The 24,822-nt window shown below is 39.5% G+C and overlaps 1 protein-coding gene across 1 annotated transcript; it reads right to left on the bottom strand.

Annotated features, from left to right (window-relative positions):
* Positions 1-6,840: 6,840 nt before the first annotated feature.
* On the bottom strand, positions 6,841-24,373 carry LOC148354290 (uncharacterized). The gene is made up of 17 exons (XM_088351055.1): positions 24,160-24,373; positions 18,724-18,806; positions 18,593-18,649; positions 16,964-17,020; positions 16,724-16,897; positions 15,263-15,376; positions 15,115-15,160; positions 13,822-13,912; positions 13,595-13,736; positions 13,416-13,520; positions 13,255-13,345; positions 13,146-13,179; positions 12,986-13,060; positions 12,009-12,111; positions 11,834-11,940; positions 10,228-10,365; positions 6,841-8,970 (listed from the first exon to the last, which is right to left on the bottom strand). The coding sequence occupies exons 1-16, from the start codon at positions 24,215-24,217 to the stop codon at positions 10,230-10,232; spliced, it is 1,473 nt and encodes a 490-aa protein (XP_088207181.1). The 5' UTR covers positions 24,218-24,373; the 3' UTR covers positions 6,841-8,970; positions 10,228-10,229.
* Positions 24,374-24,822: the final 449 nt, after the last annotated feature.

Here is a 24,822-nt window from a genome sequence, read left to right on the forward strand (position 1 = left end):
AAGGCAACTTTTTTGCAAGTCTGCGAAGTGGATCCTGACAGCGTGGGGCAGCATCAAAAAATCCACCATCACCAACGGGTTCCGAAAAGCCAGTCTGGAGGGCACAGAATCAGGAGCGAAAGCGAGTGAGGCTGCGGGAGCGTGGGACGACGTCTAAATGACAGTTTCTTTCCGACACTGAGGAAGAGGACTTTGATGACTTCAGTTCTAAGGAGGAAGATGAGGACGGTTTACCGTGATTTTTGCAAGTACGGTATGTTTTTTTTAACAGACCCGTTTCCTGTGTTGCTAGCGTGTTGCCACCATTAACTGCCCGGATGAAAGTTATATTATTATTAAAGCTTTGAAAACTCTCTCGGTGTAACGTCTTTCTTTGTAAATATGTGTAACCATGTATAATATGTATTTGCAACTGTATATTTTTGTAATGTATTTATTTTAGAGACTTGTTCTGATGTTTTCCACGGGCGAATCAAAAAGAAGGGGCGAAAACAACGGGGGGTGACGGGAAGTGGAGTAAAGGTGAGACGTGTTTGTGGACGCGGCGGAAAATAGTGGATATATTTTTTTTTCCCACTCTTACCTTTGGAAATATACACTTTTTCCTTTGGATTACTTTCAACGGGACCTGGACTCTGCAGGTCTGCATCAAACCTTAACTTACCGGTATCATTTTCCATTCATTTTGCCGGCTGTGAATTTGGGACTGTGTACTTTAATGAAGGACTGACCGATAACGGATAATGGATAATGAATAACGAAGATAGAACAATAACCCTTAAAAACCCCAAAACCCCACATTCAGTTTCAATTGCGGGACTGAAAGTCGGGTTCGGGTTAATTTTGTGTTTGTGTTACATGCTTTAATGTGGGCGCATGCGGCTTATATACAGGTGCGGCTTGTGTAAGTACAAAATCGGTTTTCCTCCTAAAATGTGGTGGATGCGGCTTATAATCTGGTGCGCTCCATAGTCCGGAATTTACGGTAATTTGGGTTTTTTTAAGTGCGCCTATAGTCCGGAAAATATGGTATGTCTATTCTGCATCATGCAATCACACAAAACAAGAAAGACCGACTCCTAAATGGAGACTGTGAGGCACACGTGCTAACCGCTAGTGCACTGTGCCGCTATTTTTTGTTTTTTTAAGGGACCTCTCTAATTACAACAACCGAACTCGCTCTGGTTCTTGCCGCAATCTATGGAGGCATCGAACGCGCCTCGACAATAAACAAGCCGCCTTTCCACAAGACCGCTGCGCCCCCGCTCTTTGAGAAGTTGGTTGGGCTTCTACATTCAAATCAAGGAGCGACGGGGGGGGAAGCGGTTGCGCCATGTTGTGTACAGCTCAACCTCAAAGGTCAAATATTCCTGGAATTGAAACAGAATTTCCGACAAAATCCTGCCTATACACTAAATTTAGCTTACAAGTTCCAGTGGCGCCACTAGATAATGGATTATTTTACGTCTTCGTTTTAACTTCTCATCTCATCTCATTAGCTGCACCGCTTATCCTCAGTAGGGTCGCGGGGGTGCTGGAGCCCATCCCAGCTATCTTCGGGCAGTGGGCAGGGGACACTATGAATTGGTTGCCAGCCAATCGCAGGGCACACAGGGACAGACAACTCGCTCGCTCATTCACACCTAGGGACAATTTGGACCGGCCAATCCACCTGAAATGCATGTCTTTGGAATGTGGGAGGGAACCCACGCAAGCACGGGGAGAACATACAAACTCCGCACAGGAAGTCCGATAGCTGGATTTGAACCCACACAGGAGGTTTCCAAGACCTGTGCCGCACACGCGCTAACCACTGCTCCGCCGTGCTGCCCGTGTTTTAACTTGTGAGCACAAATTAACATGTTTTTGATTATGGTGTCAGCTTATGTTTTTGGTGCTTTCAGAGGAAGTTTTGTTATTTGATGTCGTTACGTTTCTTTGTTTTATGGGAAGAAAGGAAAGGGTTGCACTAATGACCCGGTGACCGCTGGACACGGGAAGCAGGTCGCTCTGAACGCGGAAGTGGAACTTGGCGGTGTCGGGAACGGAAAAAAAGGGTCAGTAGCCGGGACAGGAGAGCAAAAAACGTGGTCGGGATCAGAAACAAACAAGTCGAAAGCCAGGAGAGGAGAGTAGACGTGGTCAGGATCAAAAAACGGGTCGAAGCCGGGAAACAGACAGGAGCAAAAACAGGTGGGAGTCAGGGTTGAAAAAGCTTGCCTAGAGTACACCGAGGTTCGCAGACGGACTGACAACAGGTGACGGATAGACGTGGGTTTAAATAGTGACAGGGAGCCAATCAGAGTCCGAGGCAGTTGGTACCAAAGGAGCGGGCACAAATGCATCACATCGGTAATCATGACATTCATGTTGCGTTTAGTTAAAGAAAGTTAGTTCCCAACTCATTTTACATCGTCTTTCCTTCTTGAATTTGTTACTGAATTAGCGGTCAAATATATCCCGGGTTGTCTTTTATGTTTTGTTCAGTTACAGCTAGCTAGTGTGTCTCCAGTATACTTCATGGTCTGTTTGTCATGGAACCTTCGTTGTTCTGTCCACATATGGGATTATTTTTTTTCGGTCGTCTTACTTTCATGTTTTGTAGTGTCAGAGCTGGTTGCTTTCGGAATGTTATGTCATTTTTTATGCACATGTGATCACATTCTCTTCATCATCTTTCTCCTTTGTTTTGTTCAGTTAGAACCAGTTGGTGCTCCAACATAACCAGAATATTTTAGTGTGCCTGCATTATATTTCATGCTCAGTTTGTCATTGCATGTGTGTTCTTTTCCCCACGTGTGGGAATGTTTTTTGTGTCTTCTACCTTCCATGTTTTGTTCTTTTAGAGCTCGTTGCTGTTGGATAACCGTGAAGTTGTACGATCCACACTAGTACGTTCCCTGCATCCTCGTGCATTTTAAGTTCGAACTTGGTATTCCACTCTATCTTGTTTCTTCTATCATTCATGTTTTGTTCATTTAGCTCAAGTCAGTGTTACATTTAGGGTAGAAGGTACATGCAGTTGAGTAACTTAAGACTTTGAATTCTGAAAATACGTGTAACCGAGTCTTCAGCCTTTTTCAAGCTGAGAGCTACTTTTTGTTACCAATTAGCACAAAGGGCACCTAGTTTGATATGCATTTCTAAAAGAATAACAGTCTATCATGTTATTAGCATGTTGTTTCTATGTTATTACCAAGTTAATTTTTGGAAGTAGGGTTGCTGTACGCTATTTTCTAAAATCTTATATTGTGTATATGTTTATTGTATATGCTAGAACCTGACATTTCCGAGGAGCGTATATTTTCCACAAAAAAATAAAACACAAAAATCATTTCAGAGAAACGAATTTGCTAATTAGTCAAAAGTTAGAAATATGCAAAATGATCTATTTTTAAAGTGTTTAAAACTTATATCGGTCTTTTCTGTTTAACAATTTTCCACTGTACTGAATCCCAAATGTGTTATTTTACTCCAAAAATTACCCTCCCACTCGAAAAAAAAGGTTATTTATAATCCAGGATCTTAACACTGGTACGGTTCATTATGTGCATTCACTCGAATGAATTAATGGATAAATCACTGAAAGAGCTCAGCCCACTTGATCATTAGCTGCTTAGCAGATGGCTGATATTTTGTTTTATTTGGAGGATAACAACCGTTTTGTGCCACTTCATCCTGGAAGGGAGATGACTTCATGTGCTCTCCCTTCAAGGTTCCTTCATTTTCCTCATGCTGAAGTTTTTGAGTTTTTCCTTGCCCTCATATAGGTTTTAGATCAGGGGATGGTGTAATACTAGTCTGTGGTTTGCAAAATTCCGGTCTGTGCAGCCCTTTGAGACTCCTTGAGATTAAGGGTTATACACATAAACATGACTTGACTTTCCTCATGCTGAGGTTTTGAGTTTTTCCTTGCCCTCATGTCGGTATTAGATCAGGGTCTGGTGTACTAAGAGTTTGTAATAGTCTGTTGTCTGGACCTTTGAGAGTTTTTGTGATTAAGGGCTATACAAATTAACATGACTTGTCCTGACTTTCTTCATGTTGAGGTTTTGAGTTTTACCTTGCCCTCATAGGTTTTATATCAGGGGATGGTGTCATAATAGTTTGTGGTTTGCAAAAGTCAGGTCTGTGCAGCCGTTTGAGACTCCTTGTGATTAAGGGCGTCACAAATAAACATGACTTGACTTCCTAACGTGGAAACCTGCCAAACTAATATAAACAATATAAAATAATTACAAAACAATTTCACCTCACAAAGCATCACCCTACATGGCTCCTGTATACAACACACTTTAAATTTGAACTGTTTCAACTTTAAACCCATTTTTCATGTTAATTCATGATACAATTTCAATCTTAACCCAGAATGCTGTCACTTTAGTTTTGATTGCATCAATATATTATTGTTTCATTATTCCATCTTATCATTTATCTCGTTGATTATAATGAATCGCAGAGTCTCATGTTGAGGAACTTGATTTGCACCAGGTAAACCCATGAGTGGCCCGCGTAGCAGTTCTAAATAATAGCTCACCAATGATGGGTTACTGTGATTTTCTAGGAAATGTTATTTCTGAATGGCACGATCATAGTCTTCAAATACATGAATAATTCCCGGTCAAAGCACAATAGTAACATACCTATTAAATGATTCTATAAATGCGTAGAAAACTGGTAGCTCCTTGTTTTCTGTTGTTTGCTGTCTCCGAGCAAAAACAGACTCCGGCCTTCGAGCAACTTATTGTCTGCCATTGGGAACAAGTGGGAATTTAGCATGTACAACACTGCCACCTTGTGGGAACGAGGAAAATCCCAAAGCCATGCCTGATAAGAAAAGAGTTAAAAAAACGCAATTAAAACATACAAAACTTTATTGCAGTGCTGATGATACAAATATTTGACAGATTAGCAATAACTCTGTTTTCAGATTCCTAAATCCTTTGAAAAACTGCGTGAAGTGCACAAGCAAACAAGCCATGTGAAAATTAAAAAAAACGAGCAGCTGACATAAACAATAATAAGCAAATGTGACAATTCTTCAAGTCTGGTGTCTGATTATTCTTTTTGGATAGACACAAATGCACATATATTTTTTTACATAAGGCAACTATAACAAAAGTGCCGCAAACAGTGTTAGCAACAAAGTGCGCTTAATTAGAACGCGATTAACAATATAACAATTTCTTTACACGTGACAGGACTAAAAAACTGAATAACAAGCATAAATAAGGAATAAATACTCTCACTTGTACTTATAAATGTAGTGAGCATTGAAACCCAAATTTGCAGTTACCGTATTTTCCGCACTATAAGACTAACCTAAAAGCCTTCAATTTTTTCAAAAGCTTATAATAGGGCAGGGGTGTCAAACTCATTTTAACTCGGGGGCCACATGATAAAACACATTCTGTCGGGGGCCAGACTAGTAAATTAAAGAGAAAGAAAAAGAGAAATAAAGAAATAAGAAGAGAAGGGAGGGAAAAGGAGAGAGGGCGGGACAAAGAAAGAGAGAGAAGGAGAGAGCGTGAGAAACAAAAGATGAAAAGTCGTGAGAGAGGGGGAAAAGAAAGGGAGAGGAAGAAAAAAATCCAAAGAGAAATAGAAAGACAGAAGGATAGAAAAGGGAAAAGAAAGCACGAAGGGTATGAAGAGAGATAGAGAAGAGAGAAAAGGAAAAAAGGAAGTTAGAGCAAAAGAGGTTAAAAGACACAGAGAGAGAAAGAGACAAAGAGCAACAAAAGAAGAGAAAAAGAGAGACACAGAGAGTGAAAGAGACAGAAACAGAGTGGGAGAAATGGGGTGGAAAAGAGAGAGAGAGAGAGAGAGAAATAAATACAAGTACAGTGTCTTTGTTCGAGGCACCTGGCTTTGGCAACACCAAGTTGACATATTTCAACCTGCAGCTTGTTTTTCTCTTGCGCTTCTCTGAGTGTTGTCTCGCGGGCCGGATTCAATCCCTTAGCGAGCCTGATCTGGCCCGCGGGCCGCATGTTTGACACCTGTGTAAAAGGGTGTGCTTTATATATGAATCAATATTGAGTCGCAACAGGTCTTGCTACTACGGTAAGCAGTCGACGATACAATTTTCCTCAGTAGAAGTAGCGCGTGGTGCATGCCGTAAAATATATACCAGCGTTTTATTTACTAACCAATGTGTCAAACATCTTTTGAATGGGTAACTATTGGTTAACGTTATTCGGAGGTAAGGGAGGCGGGTCCTTTTTAGTGTTTACGGTCTCGTTTAGGCTAAAGCAGGGTAAAACAAAGCCTGCAATTGGCTGAAAAAGACGTGAATAACCAGTTAGGTTGGTTTAAAGCCTAGAAAAAATAATTTTACTAGTTTAGATTCATATTTCCTGTTTACAAATAAACAGACAACTAGCAACAAGCGACTTCCATTGATGCAGAGATGCTTTTTGGCGTATTTCTTTTTCAATTTGTCGGCATTATCGTGCGTTTGCGTATGTAAATGTTTTACACGGCTGGATTCACTTCACTCATGGATATAAGGGGACCACAGTTGCGTATTATAGAATGCAAGACGATGTCTTTTGTGAGTTTCCCTGGCTTTATATTTTTGGGGCATCCTGTTTGACTGATTGTGATGTTTTTTCGTGATTGAGTACGTTTTGAAATGGTCCCAAGAGTTTAAGCTTTTGAATGATCTGTGGGCTGACGACTTTCAGTGATTGGTGACATTGTACAGACAATAGGGTTCGACTGACCTGTTTTGTTTTCGTTCCTATTCTAGCGCCTTATGTATGAAAAATATATGACATAGAGACATATATCTATATATATATATATATATATTTTTTGGGGGGGGGGGGGGGGGGGGGGGGCGGGCTGGGGGCCTTATAACCCGGTGCGCCTTATAGTACAGAAAATACGGTACTGAAAAATGATGTTGTATGGCACCAATTTTAAAGGGTTACCGTTAAATGTATACTGCAAAAACAATTCAACACTGCTTTTCAATTACTGGAAAAACAAAACTGTTTCCTTGTGGGATTTGACATAAAAAAAAGTACTTTTCATAAAGATGAGGCAGTGATGTACTGTATTTAAACTGCATGAAAGAAAACAATGTCATTTTTCATTGAACAGATGAAAAGATTTGTACAGGATCCCTGTAAGTTTGGTTTTTTTTAGCTGGCTGTAAGGATCAAGGCAGGCTGATGGGTAAGGCACTAAATAGCATTTTTTTTTTGTTAAAACAAAAACATTCGTTAGATCACAAAATACGTGACAATTTTCAGTATGCTTTTGAAAGAACGCAGATGAGAAAAATAGTTTCGTTCCACTTTGTCCACTAAATTAAAGCCGCGTTGAAAAGAGATGCAAAACCTAGCTTTGCAAGTCAAGGAATTCTAATAAAAAGGAAATATTACATGGAAAATAATAATAGACTCAGCATTTCACAACGGAGAAATTCTCATGCATGCAGCGTCCTTTCGCCAAATTGCAATTTGAGAAACTGTTAGAAGAATGAGTATGGCCACGTTTATACTGCATTTGTCGCAAAAACTTTATACACACTTTAACTAGGTAGCCAAAATACAATTTTTGTATTTCAGATTTACTTTTGGAGCAAGAACAGCAGATAATAAAAAAAATTAAAAGTTCTGAAAACAGTGTGGAAATGTGAAAAGAAATCTATAGAGTCAAGACATGTTGTGTGGAACTTCAGTTTTATTTTCACATTTCCGGAATGTTTTCAGAACAGTCTTTTTTAAGCCTACATCCATCATTCTTACTCCAAAATCAAACCTGAAAATGAAAAAAAAGGGTATTGGCTATTTAATGTCAAGGTATGTATACATTTTTCATAGGGACACCATGTAGTTGCTGGCAATTTACCTTATTTTCCAGACTATAAGCCGCACCTAAAAAACCCAAATTGGAAATGCATACAGTATTTACATAGCACGTGACAAGGATTTACGATATAATATCATATTAAACAATGATTGATCCATCGAAATTCAACGCTGACCGTAATAGCAAAGCATTGTATGCGACGGGAATTGAACCCGTTTAGCGGCGGTCAGACCGCTAACACTTAATCACTCGACCAACCGTGACACAGATGAAAACGCATTTGATTTAATCTCATTAACGCACCATTTTTACTCATGGTGCCAGAAACCAATGTTATAGAATCGAGTAAACAGAAAGTCGTCCTGAAAGATAAATAAAGGCAAAGTCCGATTCGTCATCAGATACACACAACAGTTATTTTCGCGGTTCTGCAACTTTAATTTCTGGCACTGTGGGTAAAAATAGTGCGATAATAAGATCAGATCGAATGCCTTTTCATAAGTTATCTGTATCACTAGTGGTCTCGGGGTTAGGGTTTGATTCCTGTTGCATATGACGTTTTGAAATTTTGGTCGGCGCCATTTTTTGACTAATCATTCATTGCACAAATATACATCGCAGGTGTATGAAATGTGCATTATCCACGCATAACTACAGTACCGCTTACTGTAGCTTTAAACCCCTGCGCCCTTTCATTCAGTGCACCTAAAATATGAAAAGTATTTGACAAAAGACTATGTTTTGGGGGTGCGCCTCATAGTGAGGAAAACACGGTAGATTTAGACATACCAAACTTCGATTCTCTAACTTATTTCCTTGTTCTTTCACACTATCCTATTAAGGGTGGCCTTGTTTTGTTGTGTACAAACCAATACAATCATTTAAAAGCACCAAACCAAAAAACTGATGGTCAGTCAGGTTAGCTCGTGTCCCTAAAGGCACCTGAGAAGTCTGCACGTGCTTTTGTCGTTGTTCCCTTGTTTTGTGGTCAGTTCCCGGATTGTCCCAGTGCGTTGCGGCTCAACTTTGGCTGCTTTTGAACCGGCGTGCTGCTGCACCGACCTGGACATCAGTGCTTCCTTATCGTCGCGGTATGTTGCGTCCTAGTCTTCTGTAAATTTGAGGCATTAATGGAAATCCCAAACTCTGAAACGTGCAAAATGAGAGTAAATAGTACATAATTTGATATAAGTCTATGTACATTAAAATTATTTTTCAACAAATAGGATTTCAAAGACAACCTGTCCCGTCTTTGACATTCTAAACTGTGACATCATCAGAGTAACACCGGTACGCTTGTAAGCCAGTCAGCACATTGTTTTACGTATTAACTACAGGGTTTATATAGGGGGTGCTTGAAGTTCTTGAAAATGCTTAAATTTAAATGTTGCATTTTCAAGTATTGAAAAGGGCTTGAATATTGTGTGAAGTGCTTGTAAATGCTGACATGTTTCTCAATAAATTGGCTTAAAAATAACACAGACAATGCCCTCTGGTGGCCTTTGCCATTGCATTTCTTTTTCCCCTCTTGATTAACGGCAGCCAGCATTAGTTTGTATGGCATTTTTGGGACAGGTGCATGCTACACCTAAACAGGGCACTATGAAATCGGTATAAGTGCAAGGATTATTATTATCATTATCATTTATGGAGATTTAAAAATGAAGGTAGCATTTCCCAGTGGTAAATTGTATTGGGAAGAACTTCCTGCGACTGAAAACCCAACACTTATGAGGAGAGATTTGTTTTAAAACAATTTATTCAAGATCTAAAAATCATGTCTTGATAAATGCATACCCAAGATAGAATTTTGCATATGTAAATCGCAGATATATTTGTGGCTGTGCAGAATAACACCGGATTCCTACTCATAATAGTCCTCGAGAAATTGGCTTTAAACGTCCTTAAAAAGTGCTTGAATTTGGCCTAGAAAAAGGAGTACGAACCCTGTAATTAATCAAAGAGGTTACGAGTGTTTTAAGCAAAGTTTTGGTAGTTTTTATGTAGAGATTGCCCTTATCACTCCCAACGACTACTGGTTTGAATTAATTCGGCTTCATATCCAATTCTCTGGCACTATAACTTTTTTCCTCTAACCATATCTCTCAGGCACAGTCTTTCGTCATAATCAGTCATAAAATCCGAGTCGGAGAAACTTTACTATATCGCTGTCTGTTTCAGAGCTGGCCTCACTTGTGTGGTGTTGATGGGATGCACCATTTTGAAAGTTCAGTGTTACTTCAATGACATCACAGCTCTACAGGCAAACAAGGTAGATGGCCGAACTTTAAGACAAAACTTCTCGGGTCCCCTGGCACATTGAATATATATGCATAATTGTGGGGAGGAATATCACACGATCCGTGCCAAATTGAAAAAATAAAAAAGATTCTGTCTGAATACCTTTAAGGCTGCCACGACTTCCTGTCGATCCCTTTGTGGTCGGGGATGTGTTTGAAGACGCACTTGTCTTCGAAATAGCAGCCCGTGGTTCTCCAGAAGTAACACTCGCCTCCCTTCACTGGGCCTCGTCTCCGGGCTCTGTGCAAAGAAAGAAGGGGCACTCGTTTGTTAGTTATATTTCGCACTGCAAGCTGCACCGGATTAAAAGGCGCACTCCCAAAAATACTCATTTGTCACAGATTAGTTTATACATAAGGCACAGCAGACTATAAGGCACGGGAAATTGAGACTACAGTAAAAGCTTCTGTGTGTACAAATTAATACGAGCTCCTGACCAAAACTGCACAAAATTCTTTGCAAAGGGAATCACACCCAAGTAGTGGCTATGAAAACGCTGACACATTTCAACTAGACTAGTGTTACAGAGGACTTACGCTCATCCCATTATTACACTGCTTTTACTCTTCTTCTATAGTGCATTCTGATAGGTTAAACAGTCTCTCCACTTCTTGACCTGTACGTCAATAAGTTGATTATTTGACCCACTTTGCAACTTTTTATTTTTAGCGTCGGGCCGACAACTAAGAACAAACCATGAAAATCTAACATTGAAATTGAATTGAATTTTTACATTTTTCACTATTTGAAATATACGACTTATGAAAACACTCTCCCCGAGTTTCATAATCCACATAAATAGGAAAAGTTAGAAAAACAGCGAATGAAGTTCAATATTTGCGATAGACAAAATTAAAGTTGTTTTAATGTGTATTCAAATAAATATGTGCTGAAAATGTCTTTCAATCTGGTCTAATTCTTTTCTATACGTGTACATATGCCTTTGTTCAAATTAAACTTTACAATTAGACTATCCCTTAAACTGTAAAAACATTTGAATGACATCACACTAAAAGGTAAAGACAACTTAAACCATGATTTTCTCAGGTTTTTGATCAAAAAAGTGTGGATTCAAGGCCTTAATTCAAATGGCCATATCTTCAAAATAGTTAATCATAAAGCTGTGACTATGGTATCATTTTTAAAGCTTATTTATTATACTTTCCATTGAAAACAAAAAACAAGTTTAACATTTGCCTCAATGTGACTCATTTCGGTACATTAGGTCACATATGTATAAGTGCGTAAAATAACTTGTATAGTATTTTGTTTAAGACTTTCTGAGGAACAAGTGGAAAGACTGTGTAACCCATCAGAATGCACTTTGCAAATCTATGTTCCTGGCACTGTGAGTAAAAAATAGTGTGATAATGAAATATAGTCTAGTGCCTTGTATGTAATTTGTACCATATTAAAGTGTTAGCATTCTTAGCGCCACTACTTGGGTTCAATCCCCATTCTATATTATGTTTTTCAATCATTATGTGTTTATCAATCATTGCACATTCATCGCTCAAGTATGATAATATACCATAAAACCAAGATTGGCAACACATTGCTAAAATTATTGTTTGAAATCCAGTTAGGTCCGCCGTATTATGCAATATATTAGGTGCACTTTCAGATCGCTGGCCAAATTGGGGTGTTTGGGTGTGCCTTAGAGTCTGGAAATTATTGGAATGGGGTTGTGGGATTGATTTCTACCTACCCAGCTGCCGCTGCCTGCTGCGCGACACCAAGTGGACTAGGTAGGACTCGCTGAGGACGTCGGTTTGGATAGCGCACCACTAAGTGTGTGTTCTGAATATAATAACCCTGGTCGTGGGATCAGCTGTTAATGGACTTTCAAATTCAAGCGGGCGGCGTCCTGACACGGTACTCACGTTGACTTTCTCCATGGCGCAGGCGGCGTCGCTGGCGTGCTTGAAATTCACAAAGGCACAGAACCGTTCGTGCAGCACACGGATGCTTTCGATCTCACCGTACCTGGCACGTCGGGGGAAAGAGCCATTCGTCAAATACCGTACTGTATTTGGAACAAGGGTCACCAACCTATTGAAACTGAGTGCTACTTTTTTGTGACTGAATAGAGGGAAGTGCTACTAGTTTTATATGCATTTCTAAATTCCAGACGACAGAACACACCTGATTAAAAGCTGCATGCGCACGTTTGAGGAAGAAACTCAACTTGGTTTTTGTACAAGCCACACCAGATTTGAAGCCACAGCCATAAAAATGAACGACCATATATATCTGTGTATAACATTATTTTGTGCCCCCAAAGAAAGGCAATGTTTGAGTGGGTGTTATACACAAGGTTTTAAGGCGACCCTCATGACACTGGTACTGCAAACCGTGGCGCGTTACGCGCGAGACAATCTTTTTGCATTGCCTTGAATCGTCGTGCGGGCAGCACGGCGGCGCAATTCTGAGGCCATGAGATCGAACCTTCCTGTGTGGGGTTTGCATGTTCTCCCCGTGCTTGCGTGGGTTTCCTTCGGGCACTCCGGTTTCCTCCCACATTCCAAAAACATGCATATCGGTTAATTGGCTGGTCCAAATTGTCCTAGATATGAATGAGTGAGTGAGTTGTCTGTCTCTGTGTGCCCTGCAACTGGCTGGCAACTAGTTCAGGGTGTCCCCTGCCCACTGCCTGAAGATAGCTGAGATGGGCTCCAGCAACCCAGCGACCCGACTGAGGATAAGCAGTGCAGATAATAGATGGATGGATGAATCGTCATGATTTCTACCTTATCACTCGCAATGCTGTTTTAATTAAACAGTCTGATTCCCTGGTCCGCACCAGTTCTAAGCCAGCTGCTAGAACTAAAAATGAGTCTGCAGAAACATTTTACCGTACCTTCTAAAAACTTCTTTTAGGTGATTTTCTGTCAGCTCCGTTGTGACATTTCCCACCCACAATGATTGGCAAGGCCTCGTGGAAAAATAAAAAAAAATTCAAAAGAGGAGACCAACCTAAAAGGTGAATTGCTTTTCATGTGAATAAAAATGACATGTACCCTTGCTGTGCAACTAATAGTTCCGTGCTTGTGACTGAAAATAAAGGGGAAAAAATGTGAGTACTTTATTTTTTCCTTGCTATATAATCACCCCATAGTAGGAACTAACCTCCAGCAGCATCCAAAGACGCCAAAACAGCTTGCACTGTGAGGAATTTCTCCAGCAGCAACGTACATTCCATTTCTTCGAACCCGTACTCCTGTAGCAGGGTCAACAGCTTGTTTTAAAACTAATTTTGAATATAAGAATCCATTTTCAAGGTAATTCACCATCAACTGCTTAACTTTGCAGTTATAAAGTTCATTGGCAGCCTCTTCACAGTTTTTGTCCAGTTTTAGTACATGCTCCATGGCCTTCTCCGCCTCGCTGTACCGCTACGAAACATTCGCACTTGTTTGTCAAACGTTTATTCTGAATAAGGAACATGAGTGCCTGCTGGCATCCACACCTTCATGCCCATGAGAGAGCTGCCCTTTCGGAAGTGTCCTTTGGGCCAGTTAGGAGCCAACTGGATCGAGTGTTCGGCGTCTGCCAGGCCCTGAGTGTACTCCTCCAAGCGATAATAGCAGAAGGAACGATTTCCGAAGAACCTGCGGCAAAATCGTTTGGGCGACCGTGTAAGTCTTTACAGAATGCACAGCATCCGTCATGAGTGGCCAAAAAAGTGGCACCCACCTGTAATCGTTTGGATCGCATTTGATGGCTTCTGTAAACATGCGGGCTGCTTGTGTGTACTGCCCCTCTTCAAATAGCTTAATTCCTTTTTCTACGGGTCAGAAATATTGATTTGAATTGTCTTTATTGTCCTTTATATCAATATTGAGAAACAATATTTGCAACGATATTAGACTTGGCACTCCAGGGTAAACATTTAATAAAGCCTTAAGAAAAATATAAGATAAACGGCTGTCAGGATAAATAGGCAAAAATATTCACAAAGTGATGCTTAGAAACTGTTATAATAGCGCACCATAACGGCAAACAAAGGCACTGCAATAACATTTAGCATGCACCTCAATGAATAGGCAACTGCTTGAAGTGGCAGTTGGGCGAGCTTGTCAAATAATGTTTTCTGTCCTTAGGCAAAAGCAATTAATAATTTTTGAATTTGTTTTCAAGCTGTAATTTTGGCGGCATATCCTTGAATCTTGATGAATTAATTTGATAGTTTATGTAGCGGTTCTTGACTGCACTTCAAAACAAAACACCATCTTAAGTGATATTAAAAACATGCTTCTGCTTCTCCCCTGATGTACAAATGCTCAACCCGATTATACCCCTTTCGACTCAATTTTACACCCAACTCTCGAAAAGTGAATCAACGATGAAGGTAAGAACGTCCAAATTCTCGGCAAAGTGTAGAATAAGGTGAAGGAGTGAAGGAAACAAACCCCTTTTCATGGAGTCGGCTCTCGAGTGTCATAACCACTCCTCTGTATTTCCAACCAGCTGGAAGAAATTGTGAAAGGGAATTAACCAATTATTTTTATGTTCTGCTGCGTTATGTAACAGGCTGCAGGACAAGAGTAATTACAGGGACATGAGAAAAGTGGTTTTGGCAGATGAAGAAATTACAAAAGTTAAGCGCAGTACTCATCTGATGATATACTTATTTTCCTAGTTAAACACGAGTTTATTATTGTAACTAGTTCAAATTTATCTGTTAGATCATAAAAAAATGCAGACTGAAATCATGATGTGGTAAGCAGAAGGTACGTTCCCAATTCCTAGAGGACTCATTCACTTGCCTTTACCCAAAAAGAAAAGGGGTAGCCGAAAAATTAGACGAAGCGGGTAGATGAAAGAGGGAGTAATGGGATTGAACGTTTGGGACTTAAATACTGTTTGTTTACTTAGTGCAACCGCTTTCCTGTCGTGTGTATCATATAATATTGTTGAGCTTCATATGAAAATTGGAATATGAACAGTACATTCAGTTTGTGCAGATCGTGTAGTGTCAATATTTACCTGCAAGTGATGTGCTTTTCTTTGTCGTAGTGTCATTTACCTTTACCTGCAATGACATCAAAACAAGCTGATATTTTTAGTAAATGCTCAAATTTTGAATGAAGCTGCTGATTTAAAAATGAAAACAAAACCGCTTCAAACACATTACCTCCTTTCTGGCCTCGTTTTCTTTGTTCTCTTTGGATTTGCGGCATGTTCCTTTCGGTTTGACGTGGCTAGCAGCGTTGGCAAAGAAGGCGCTGCTCTCGTCCCACTCGGGCTCCTGTCAACCACAAGTGGCTAAAATGACTTCTGATTTATCACGAGACCACAATACATCGGTTATTGGACAACTGATTATCTGCTCAATTCTAAAACAAAAATAAGAAAAACAAAAAATAAAATAAAAAAGCATAATAATACGACATTCATTTTTAATTTTGCATATCTTGGGAATCACTGTGACAACTTGCGACATCTGGTATCTTATTTCATGCCAGGTCATGTGAAAACGATTGATGGTATGACAATAAAAATTCCTTGAATCGTTCAACACCCGCCTTGAAATAGAACTTTTGCTTTGGTGGTCAAGGCAACAAGAAACTATACAAAACTACAGCACCATATGTTAGCTAAACAAATATGTCTTTTGACTTGTTCTCAAATACTGCTCTGAACATTGAAATATGTAATATCAGCCAGAGTGACTCAGTCAAAAATTTAGCTGTCATATTTGACCCCAATCCGTCCTTTCAAACACACGTTGAGAATATTACTAGAACAGCTTTTTTCCGTCTTCGCAACATTGCTAACATACGCCCTATGCTGTCTCAGTCGGATGCGGAGATTATAATTCATGCGTTTGTTACCTACCGTCTCGATTACTGTAATGCACTACTCTCCCCAAAGTCCAAAATCAAGAGCAGGTACAAAATGCTGCGAGGCTTTTAACTAAGACAAGAAAGTTTGATCACATTACCCCAATTTTAGCTAACCTGCATTGACTCCCTATTAACTTAAGATGTGATTTTAAGGTTTTGTTGGTAGTATACAAAATCATGCAAGGACTTGCTCCCTCATATCTTTCAGATTTAATTTCGCCCTATGTTCCGGTCCAGAGCCTTCGCTCTGAAAATGCTGGTATACTAGTGATCCCAAGAGCCAAGAAGAAATCCGCAGGTTCGAGAGCATTCTCCATTCAGGCCCCGGTGCTGTGGAATGCTCTGCCCCCTGAGATTCGATCTGCAACCTCAGTGGAAATGTTTAAATCAAAGCTTAAAACACACTTCTACTCTATAGCATATGAATAATCTATATTTTATGTTGATAATATGTATATTATTTGCCCTCATGTTGGTTTTAGATGAGGGGATGGTGTCATAGTATTCTGTAATAATAGTTTGTAATAGTCTTTGATCTGTGCAGCCCTTTGAGACTCTGTGATTAAGGGCTATACAAATAAACATGACTTGACTTGACTTTTTAAAAGCTAATCATCTTTAACCACATGTATAAAGTATCTGAAAAAAAACAACTCAAGTCTGATAAAGGGATGAAATTTCTGGACTTTTTTTATAACTATTTGTGGTGTTACTTTTGTCATTAACACAGCATGTAAACGAGCCCCTACTTCTTCGATTTGTGGAACCTTCTGTCGGTCTTTGGAGGGAGTGCTGGCAGTCGAGGTAGCGAGTTTTGAATCCTTTTTGACCTCTTTTTGCAGACCTTCCTGCGCCTCTGCAGCAGCTTCTGCTTCAGAATCACTGTCATCCATTTCAGACTCGCAGTCTCCATCCTCTTCATTCTGGCGGGGGGAACGTTATGAGGATTTGATGCTGCGTCACGCGGTTAAATGAAATCAAATGTTTACCTTGTCGGATTGGTCGCTGTGCTTCAAACGCTCTAGCTTTTTACGTTTTCGCCGGTGCTGGAAATAGATTTGAGACGTCAATAATTGAAAGAATAGCTACATATTTTAATCCACGCATAATCGTGAAACTTTCTACGTTGAGATTAATAAAGTGTTTTTTTTTTTTTCAACTTTAGAATGCCTCTGCCCTCGACTAAATTGACGCGTGACCAAAATCTATCCAACTTGATCATATCCCTCAAGAGGGGTGACCGACAGCAAAACAAACACAATAACAAAGAAAATAAAAAAGGGGAAAAAATACCAAAAAACACACACAAACAGTTTTGGACCATGGCCAACCCAAATGCACAAACAAGTTAGGCAACTCGGCACCTAAGTTGGTCATGCTTTCGTCCCTCCAGCTTTCAACCAGTGAAAGCTTGACCAAAATAAAAATAAAAAATTGTCTTTGCTTTCGACCTAATTTCAGGCAGCTGGGTGCCTTGCATGTCTTGACACTTTGGAACCGTTTTGGCTATTTATGATCTGAAAAAGAGAAGTGTGGCTACGAAGAGTGAGGTAGATGTTAAAAGTGATGAAAAATCCTTTATTTTTTAAGCCAGTCATTGCTGGTATGAAAAATTTGAGCAGAGAACTAATATCCATCGTGTGACTAAACAAAGAGAGGTGGTGAGTTCAAACCAAAAGACAGAATTGTTTCACCTTTACGTTGTTGTCTGCAAGAGTTAAGAAGATACATATACAAGGCAAGAGTGATAAGTGACCAGAGAAGTGACGGAGCTGTTTTTAAGTGCCTAAAAGTCAAAAAAGAATTGTAATCATTTTGAAATGCGACAGAGCAGAGTGAAACAAATAAGTGATCGAGTTTATCTAATACATAAAAACTGAAGGTGTTTCTCAGCAAATGTTTAATTGGGATGAGACCGGTCTCGTTTTGGAACGGCCAATCCGTGCAATACAAAGGAGGAAGCAAAGATCACGCGTCACTCCGAAGGTATGTAAATTGTAGAAAGCATGTTTGTATTAAGGTATTACCATTCATTCGTCTTCCGAACCACGTATCCTTACTTTAAGTTGTGGGGGTGATAGAGCATCCCAGCTGCTGTTGGGCAGAGGGAAGGAGACACCTGGACTTGTTGCATGTAGATCACAGGGTAACAAGTGACAGACAACCATTTACTCATAATTTGGTGTCACCAATATACCTGCCATGCATGATTTTGGAATGTGGGTGAAAATCGGAGTGCCCAGAAAAACCCGCATAGGCATAGGGAGAACATGTAAACTCCTCACTGGGAGGGCGTTAGCGAGAACTGAATCCGGGACTGCCGGACTGAGAGGGGGGACGTGCTAACCAGTCAGACACTTTGCTGCCAAGTATTATATTTTAATAAATTCATATATCTACATGTTTACAACTAAATTGCTGACTAAACAAACATTTTATCGAAAAAAAAGGACTTTCTTGTGAGAAATAAATTTAGACCATGACCAAATCAAATCTTGACTCTCAACTTGGAATAGAACAATTTGGAAATCTGAGGTAACACTCAGTCACTTGAATCATACACACAATCTTTTTTTCCCCACAACTGTTGTCTCATGGAGCAAAAATTTGGCACTTACCTTTCTCTTGTTCCTGCGCCGCTCTGCTCTGCATCTGGCCTCGGCGTTTAGAGCACCCTTGGGTGAACAGGCAGACAGTCAGACTGACATTATGACGCTTTGCCTTTACAGTTTTGACACCGTTTATTTACCTGTGAAAAAGCGTCAGCATCATTAAGGTCCGGGACTGAGGCACCACAGTCCATTTGCTCTTCCTGCTGCTGTGCAGGCGGACCTTTGGGCAGAATGGTTGATTCTGAGAAATGTTAATTTGTAGTTTTTGACACACAGTTTGTCCACATGAAAATAATCTAAGGTAAAGGACAAAATACAGTATGAACAGCAACGACATTGACATTTTCACTCACATATTTTGCCATCTGCATGTCAACAGTTCAGATTTTAATGATATCATTTGGTTCCCTATACACCTCCACAAGGCGAGGCCCAACTATTTCGTACCTAATTGAACTATGTAATTATTTGAAACGACACTTAGTTTGCATGTATGCCAGAATGTGTGTGTGACAGAGACACGCCTAATAAAGCAGGAATTTCCACAAAATTGGTTTTCGACGTCAGGTTATTTTCATCCAGTCTGAAAGAAAGATTGTCATCATGACAATTACAAAAAAAAATCATGCAATGTTAATGTGACTTTCAGTATATCATCGCTGTCATGAAGAAAAATGTACGGCCATTTTGTGTTATTTTTTTACTCTTATGAAATATCATAGTAATCAGTTTACATACAGTAATGTATAAAAAGTAGCAAAAATATAGTAGTGTTTGCTAAGTAAACAATCCATAAATATAAAAAAAGTTTTTTTTTTTATCCGACAGCATCTTCAGTTTTGTATTTCTTAGGTTGGTGAAAGGTTAACATTGTAAACATTATGATTTACATTGTTGACGACAAACAATAACCTTTACTTTGCTTGAAAGTTAAAAGGAAATGTAAATGTGTTCTTTTTTCATGTGACAGCATCTCCATTTGTTGTCATTTCTTACCTTTATGAAAGGTTTACACTGCAAATATTATGATTTACATTATCTACATACAATAATAATCACATTGTGTAGAAACGAAAAACAACAAGAAAAAGCGAGATGTTTTTTTAATGACAGCATATTTTTTTTTTACTTTTCTGCAAAGTTGATAGGGTCAATATTATGGTTTACATTATTGTCCACAAAAAAATAATATTTACATTCTATTGATGAGAAAAATGAAAAGAAAAAAGGTGATGATTTTTTTCCGCATAAAGTGTCTTAATTTTTGTCATTTTATTTACCTTCATGGAATATTTACATCATAATCAAGTTCCGATTATTGTATGTCAGGAATAATGTTTGTTTGTTACCTCCCTTCTCAATTACTGTAATGCACTACTCTCCGGTCTCCCGAAGTCCAAAATCAAGAGCTTTCAGCTGGTACAAAATGCTGCAGCGAGGCTTTTAACTAAGACAAGAAAGCTTGATCACATGACCCCGATTTTAGCTAACCTGCATTGGCTCCCTGTTAGCTTAAGGTGTGATTTTAAGGTTCTGTTGGTAGTAAACAAAATCATACATGGACTTGCTCCCTCATATCTTTCAGATTTAATATCCCCCTATGTTACAGTCCGGAGCCTTCGCTCTGAAAATGCTGGTCTACTAGTGATCCCAAGAGCCAAAAAGAGATCCGCAGGTTCAAGAGCGTTCTCCATCCGGGCCCCGGTGCTGTAGAATGCTCTTCTCCCTGAGCTACGATCTGCAACCTCAGTGGAAAAACATACTTCTATTCCATTGCATATGAATAACCTATATTTTATGTTGACAATATCTGTGTATTATTTGCCCTCAAGTAGGTTTTAGATCAGGGGATGGTGTCATAATAGTCTTGTGGTTTGCAATAATCTGTGGTCTGTGCAGCCCTTTGAAACTCTTTTTGATTAAGGGCTATACAAATAAACATGACTATGTCAATAATAATGTTTCTCCGGATATGACCAAATTTAGTGTGAAAACACTTTACTTTTAAGTTTCTGACTCGGGAAAAATTGCACAATGGCTTATAGTTTTATTTTCAAAATAATCTGCAAGATAAGTGAAAACAGAACGGTATCCCACTAACACTTGGCCGACCTCATATCACAGCGGTGTTGAAAATTGAGACGTTTTCTCACAGGAACACTGCTGTGATCGTCCCGTGGATGATATCAGCTCAAGGTGGAGTCCAGTGGAGAGAAGTACAATAAAGGATGACAAAACACCATGGGATGTGGGACCTGGTGTGGTGCAGGTTTCCATTTGTTCATGTGAGATTTTTTTTATACTTTTTAACTCTCTTGACATGAAAAGAAACTAATGATTGTGTTTTTTTATTTATTATCCATGGTGGTCGGACAGCAGCGACAAAAGTGCCACTGTCTTTCCTTGGCCGAAATGAAAATGTGTTCCACAAGAATGCACAGCGCAACAACACAAAGTCTGCAACAAGAATTCAGCCTTGAGGGTCCTAAACTGTGAATAAGGTGTGATTTAACACTTATAAACGTTGTGGAACAACAAAAGCTGTTTATACAGTACTTTTCGTGTTGTAAGTAAGTGGGGGATTTTTTTCAGCATGATATCTGGAGTGCAGGGTGACATGTTTTAGGTTTTTGACATAGAATACAATGTTCTCTGTCACCTTGACCTCACTTCGCTAATCAAAGGTCCGTACAAGGGAGCTGCCACATCCTGCAAGCGGATGCATGGAAAAAGTTCTGTACCAGATTGACGGTACCTTAAACAAACGAAAAAGCAATTAAAAATTAAATGAATCTTGATTTACGTCGAATTTTTATTGGCTATTAAACAGTCATGCAGAAATCTACAAAATACACAACACACCTCTATGTCCTTTGATGTAAAGTCACATAGGGGCTGAAATTTTAGCCTTAGTGATGACATTTCAGGCCATCCGTCAATCAAGGCCTACAAAACAATTATATTTAATGAGTTGCCATACCAACTACATCTACAACAGCCATGTTGGATGATTTATTCTGCCGTAATTTTCTGAGTACGTCAAATAAAGAAGTCTAAGTTGTAATTTTTGTTTAAAGAAATGCAAACCAAGTGCTCTGTCTGGACACTAGAAGGTAGTGTTGAATTTGTATAGTGTGGCAAGTATAGTTCAATTGTAAAACTGAACAATGCCAAACATGAATAAATTGTTGCGTTTAAAAAAATCCCTTGTATCTGTGATTATAATATGTAGATTAGGTTACTTATGTATGCTGAATGATAAATAATAATACTGAAAAACAAGACAAAACAATTGAAGTTGACAGAGTTTTACTGATCTGACCCTCCTCATAACCAAAAGTTTGAATCCAGCACCAAGCCAAACTTGAGTTTTCCATTCCTATTTTGAGGAATTGACAACTTATGAACAAAAAAAAAAAAAACACCGACATCATTGCCACTTCTTTGTGTTGTGAAGTTATTCTGTGAGCAGATTCCAATAAGTTTCGTTGATTTGTCAGCCAACATCAGGAAGAACAGGCTGTTACCTTTCACTTTATGGTATGGAATAAGATGTTTTTTCAGCCCCTCTTTACGTAATTTTCCTCAACAATAAATTAAGAAAATTTATTTATACGTCTGTGCAAGTTACCTCTCCAAGATACCTGTCTGCCATTGGTTGACGTCATATAAAGTGCTGGTTTGCTATTGGTTTCCGTCACGGCTTCGTGAAAAAGGCCAATAAACTATTAGCTGAACTACCTCCCACAATGGTTTTCGCTTACTTCATTCGGTTCAGACCATCACGTGCTTTGTAAACACGTTGCGAGTGGGCGATTTAATACTGTATTTTTTTACTGTATATTTGCTATAGGTCCCAACTTTAAGGCTTCCAGTGATGCTAAAGGAGAAGTAAAATTGTGATAACTATGGAAACAAAAGATAATATGAGGAAGGCACACTCATCGTTACCCTCTCTAAGGAATATGTCCATAATTAATGATCGAGACTATTATCAAAAATTACAAAATGATTAAAGCAAGGAAACTGTTTAGGGCATGAACAGCCTTGCAAGTGGAAGTTCTCTCCTCCCCCCTCTGCAGCCACCCTCTCATTCCACTGTACCAGGTCAAGTCACGCCACACCAAAGGTAAATAATGTTTTTCTTTTTCCTTCACTTGTGTATTTATTCATCCGTTATCTGCACCGCTTATTCTCAGTAGGGTCGCGGGGATCCTGGGGCCCATCCAAGCTTTCTTCAGGTAGTGGACACCCTGAACTGGTTGCCAGCCAGTCACAGGCCACACATAGACAGACAACACACTCGCTCATTCACGTCTAGGGACAATTTAGACAGGCCAATTAACCTGACATGCATGTTGTTGGAATGTAGGAGGAAACCGGAGTGCCTGGAGGAAACCCACGCAGGCACGTGGAGAACATGCAAACTGCACACGGGGAGACTGTGATAGCTGGACTTGAACCCTGAGCCCCTGCGTCATGTTTATTTGTGACGTCTTTAATCACAAAGGGGTCCAAAGGGCTGCAAAGACCACAGACTATTGCAAATTACGGACTATTAATACACCATCCCCTGATCCAAAACCTACATGAAGGAAAGGAAAAACTCGAAAATCTCAGCATTAGGAAAATAAAGAATCCTTGAGAAGGGACCGTACATGAGGTAATCCCCCTTTTCAGGATGACCAGGCTGCAGTGGATGTTGCATTAACAAACAATAAAATTAAAGCTAAAACAAAGTGATTAAAAGTATAATACAAAATAAAAAATAAAATAAAACAGAATGACCAGGGAGGCAGCACGGCGGCGCAATGGTTAGCGCGTGTGCGGCACAGTTCTGAGGTCATGAGATCGAACCTCCTGTGTGAAGGGTGTCTCCTGCCCTGAGGATGGCTGGGATAGGCTCCAGCACCCCCGCGACCCTACTGAGGATAAGCGGTGCAGATAATGGATGGATGGAAGAATGACCAAGTTGCAATGGATGCAGCATTAACAAACAATACAGTTATTGTCAACATAACATATAGGTCATTCATAAGCTATAAAATATGAATGTTATTTTTATTTTTTTAGAGGGTGGGGGGTACATAAAAGTGACACCAACCCCCAAAAAGCAGATTATATATAAAGGAAAATACAAAATACAGAAACATTATTCAATAAAATCAATAACCTGTATTACCTGCTTGCCCTCATGACCACAAACGATAAGGGAAAACAGTCAGTATAGGCAAATAATATATATATTTTTTTAAAACAAACAAGGAGGAAATTTGTGGTAGAATTAATTCAAATATTTTGCCGAACGGTTTTCCCTGAATTGTTTTAATTTAAAAAAAAAACTAAAATGTTAAAAAACACTGCACTAGCTCACTTGTATGGAACGAAGTGAAGGTAGTGGGAAAATATGGGTGTAGCTGGCATTGTCCCACATCGAAAACTTCATTTCAAAAACACTTTTAAATCACATTTAAACAAAGACTTAAGAGTTCGCCCGTTGAACGACATTTAACGAGGTGCTTTAGCTCACTTTTTGCTCGACTTTGTGAAGTTTATGGGAAAGCTTTTCTTACCGCTGGCGAGACCCAAAAGGCGACATATGCCCCTGGTGATTTTCATGAGCGCCACCATTCAGCATTCTCGTCCCCTCCGAGAAGCCGCCGGCGAAGAATTATTTTTTATTTTGCGGACAAAAAAATAAAATTAAACTTCGAAGCGCATAACCGCAACATTGGGACTGTTGTCACTGGAGTGGGATTCTGCCCAGCGGCGGATGAGTTCCCAGTCGTTTCCTGACGAGCAGGAGCGCTTTCTTAAAGGCGCAGAACACCTTTTTTGTTTTTTCTTCCTACCCGGAGTAACATAGTTCACATTCCGATGCGCTGATATGTGCCGCGTTCCATTTTACTAAGATCATATTTTGGAATAAAACTGACATATCCTGCAGATGGTGCTGCCTTTCCGATTTAGTACATCAGTTTAAGGTTTAGCTCTGAATTCCTAGGGATCAACTTTTCATTAGAATCAGAATTCTCTTTATTATCTTTAATAACAGTGTTTACAACGAGATAAGGTGTGGCACTTTAGGATAAAGGAATAATCAAAAACTTAAAAGCAAAAGAAAACAGTTTAAAAACAATATAAGGATGAGCAATATATACAGCAGCTGTGGTCAATGCCCGTCCCGGGGGCTAATTACCCGGCCGTGATCTACTTTTTACAGGCCCGCAGCCTCT

Source organism: Urocampus carinirostris, chromosome 13 (genome assembly GCF_059441175.1).
Source record: "Urocampus carinirostris isolate Australia breed hairy pipefish chromosome 13, RoL_Ucar_1.0, whole genome shotgun sequence".
In the NCBI taxonomy this organism is placed as follows: Eukaryota; Metazoa; Chordata; class Actinopteri; order Syngnathiformes; family Syngnathidae; genus Urocampus; species Urocampus carinirostris.

Excerpts from the sequence above, each read along its gene's own strand:
- LOC148354290 (XM_088351055.1), bottom strand. The coding sequence starts at position 24,217 with ATGGTGGCGCTCATGAAAATCACCAGGGGCATATGTCGCCTTTTGGGT. Across the intron at positions 15,377-16,723 it reads AGGTTCCACAAATCGAAGAA|GAGCCCGAGTGGGACGAGAG; the intron begins GTAGGGGCTCGT and ends TGTGGTTGACAG. Across the intron at positions 13,180-13,254 it reads GTCTTTGGATGCTGCTGGAG|TCACAAGCACGGAACTATTA; the intron begins GTTAGTTCCTAC and ends CTTTATTTTCAG.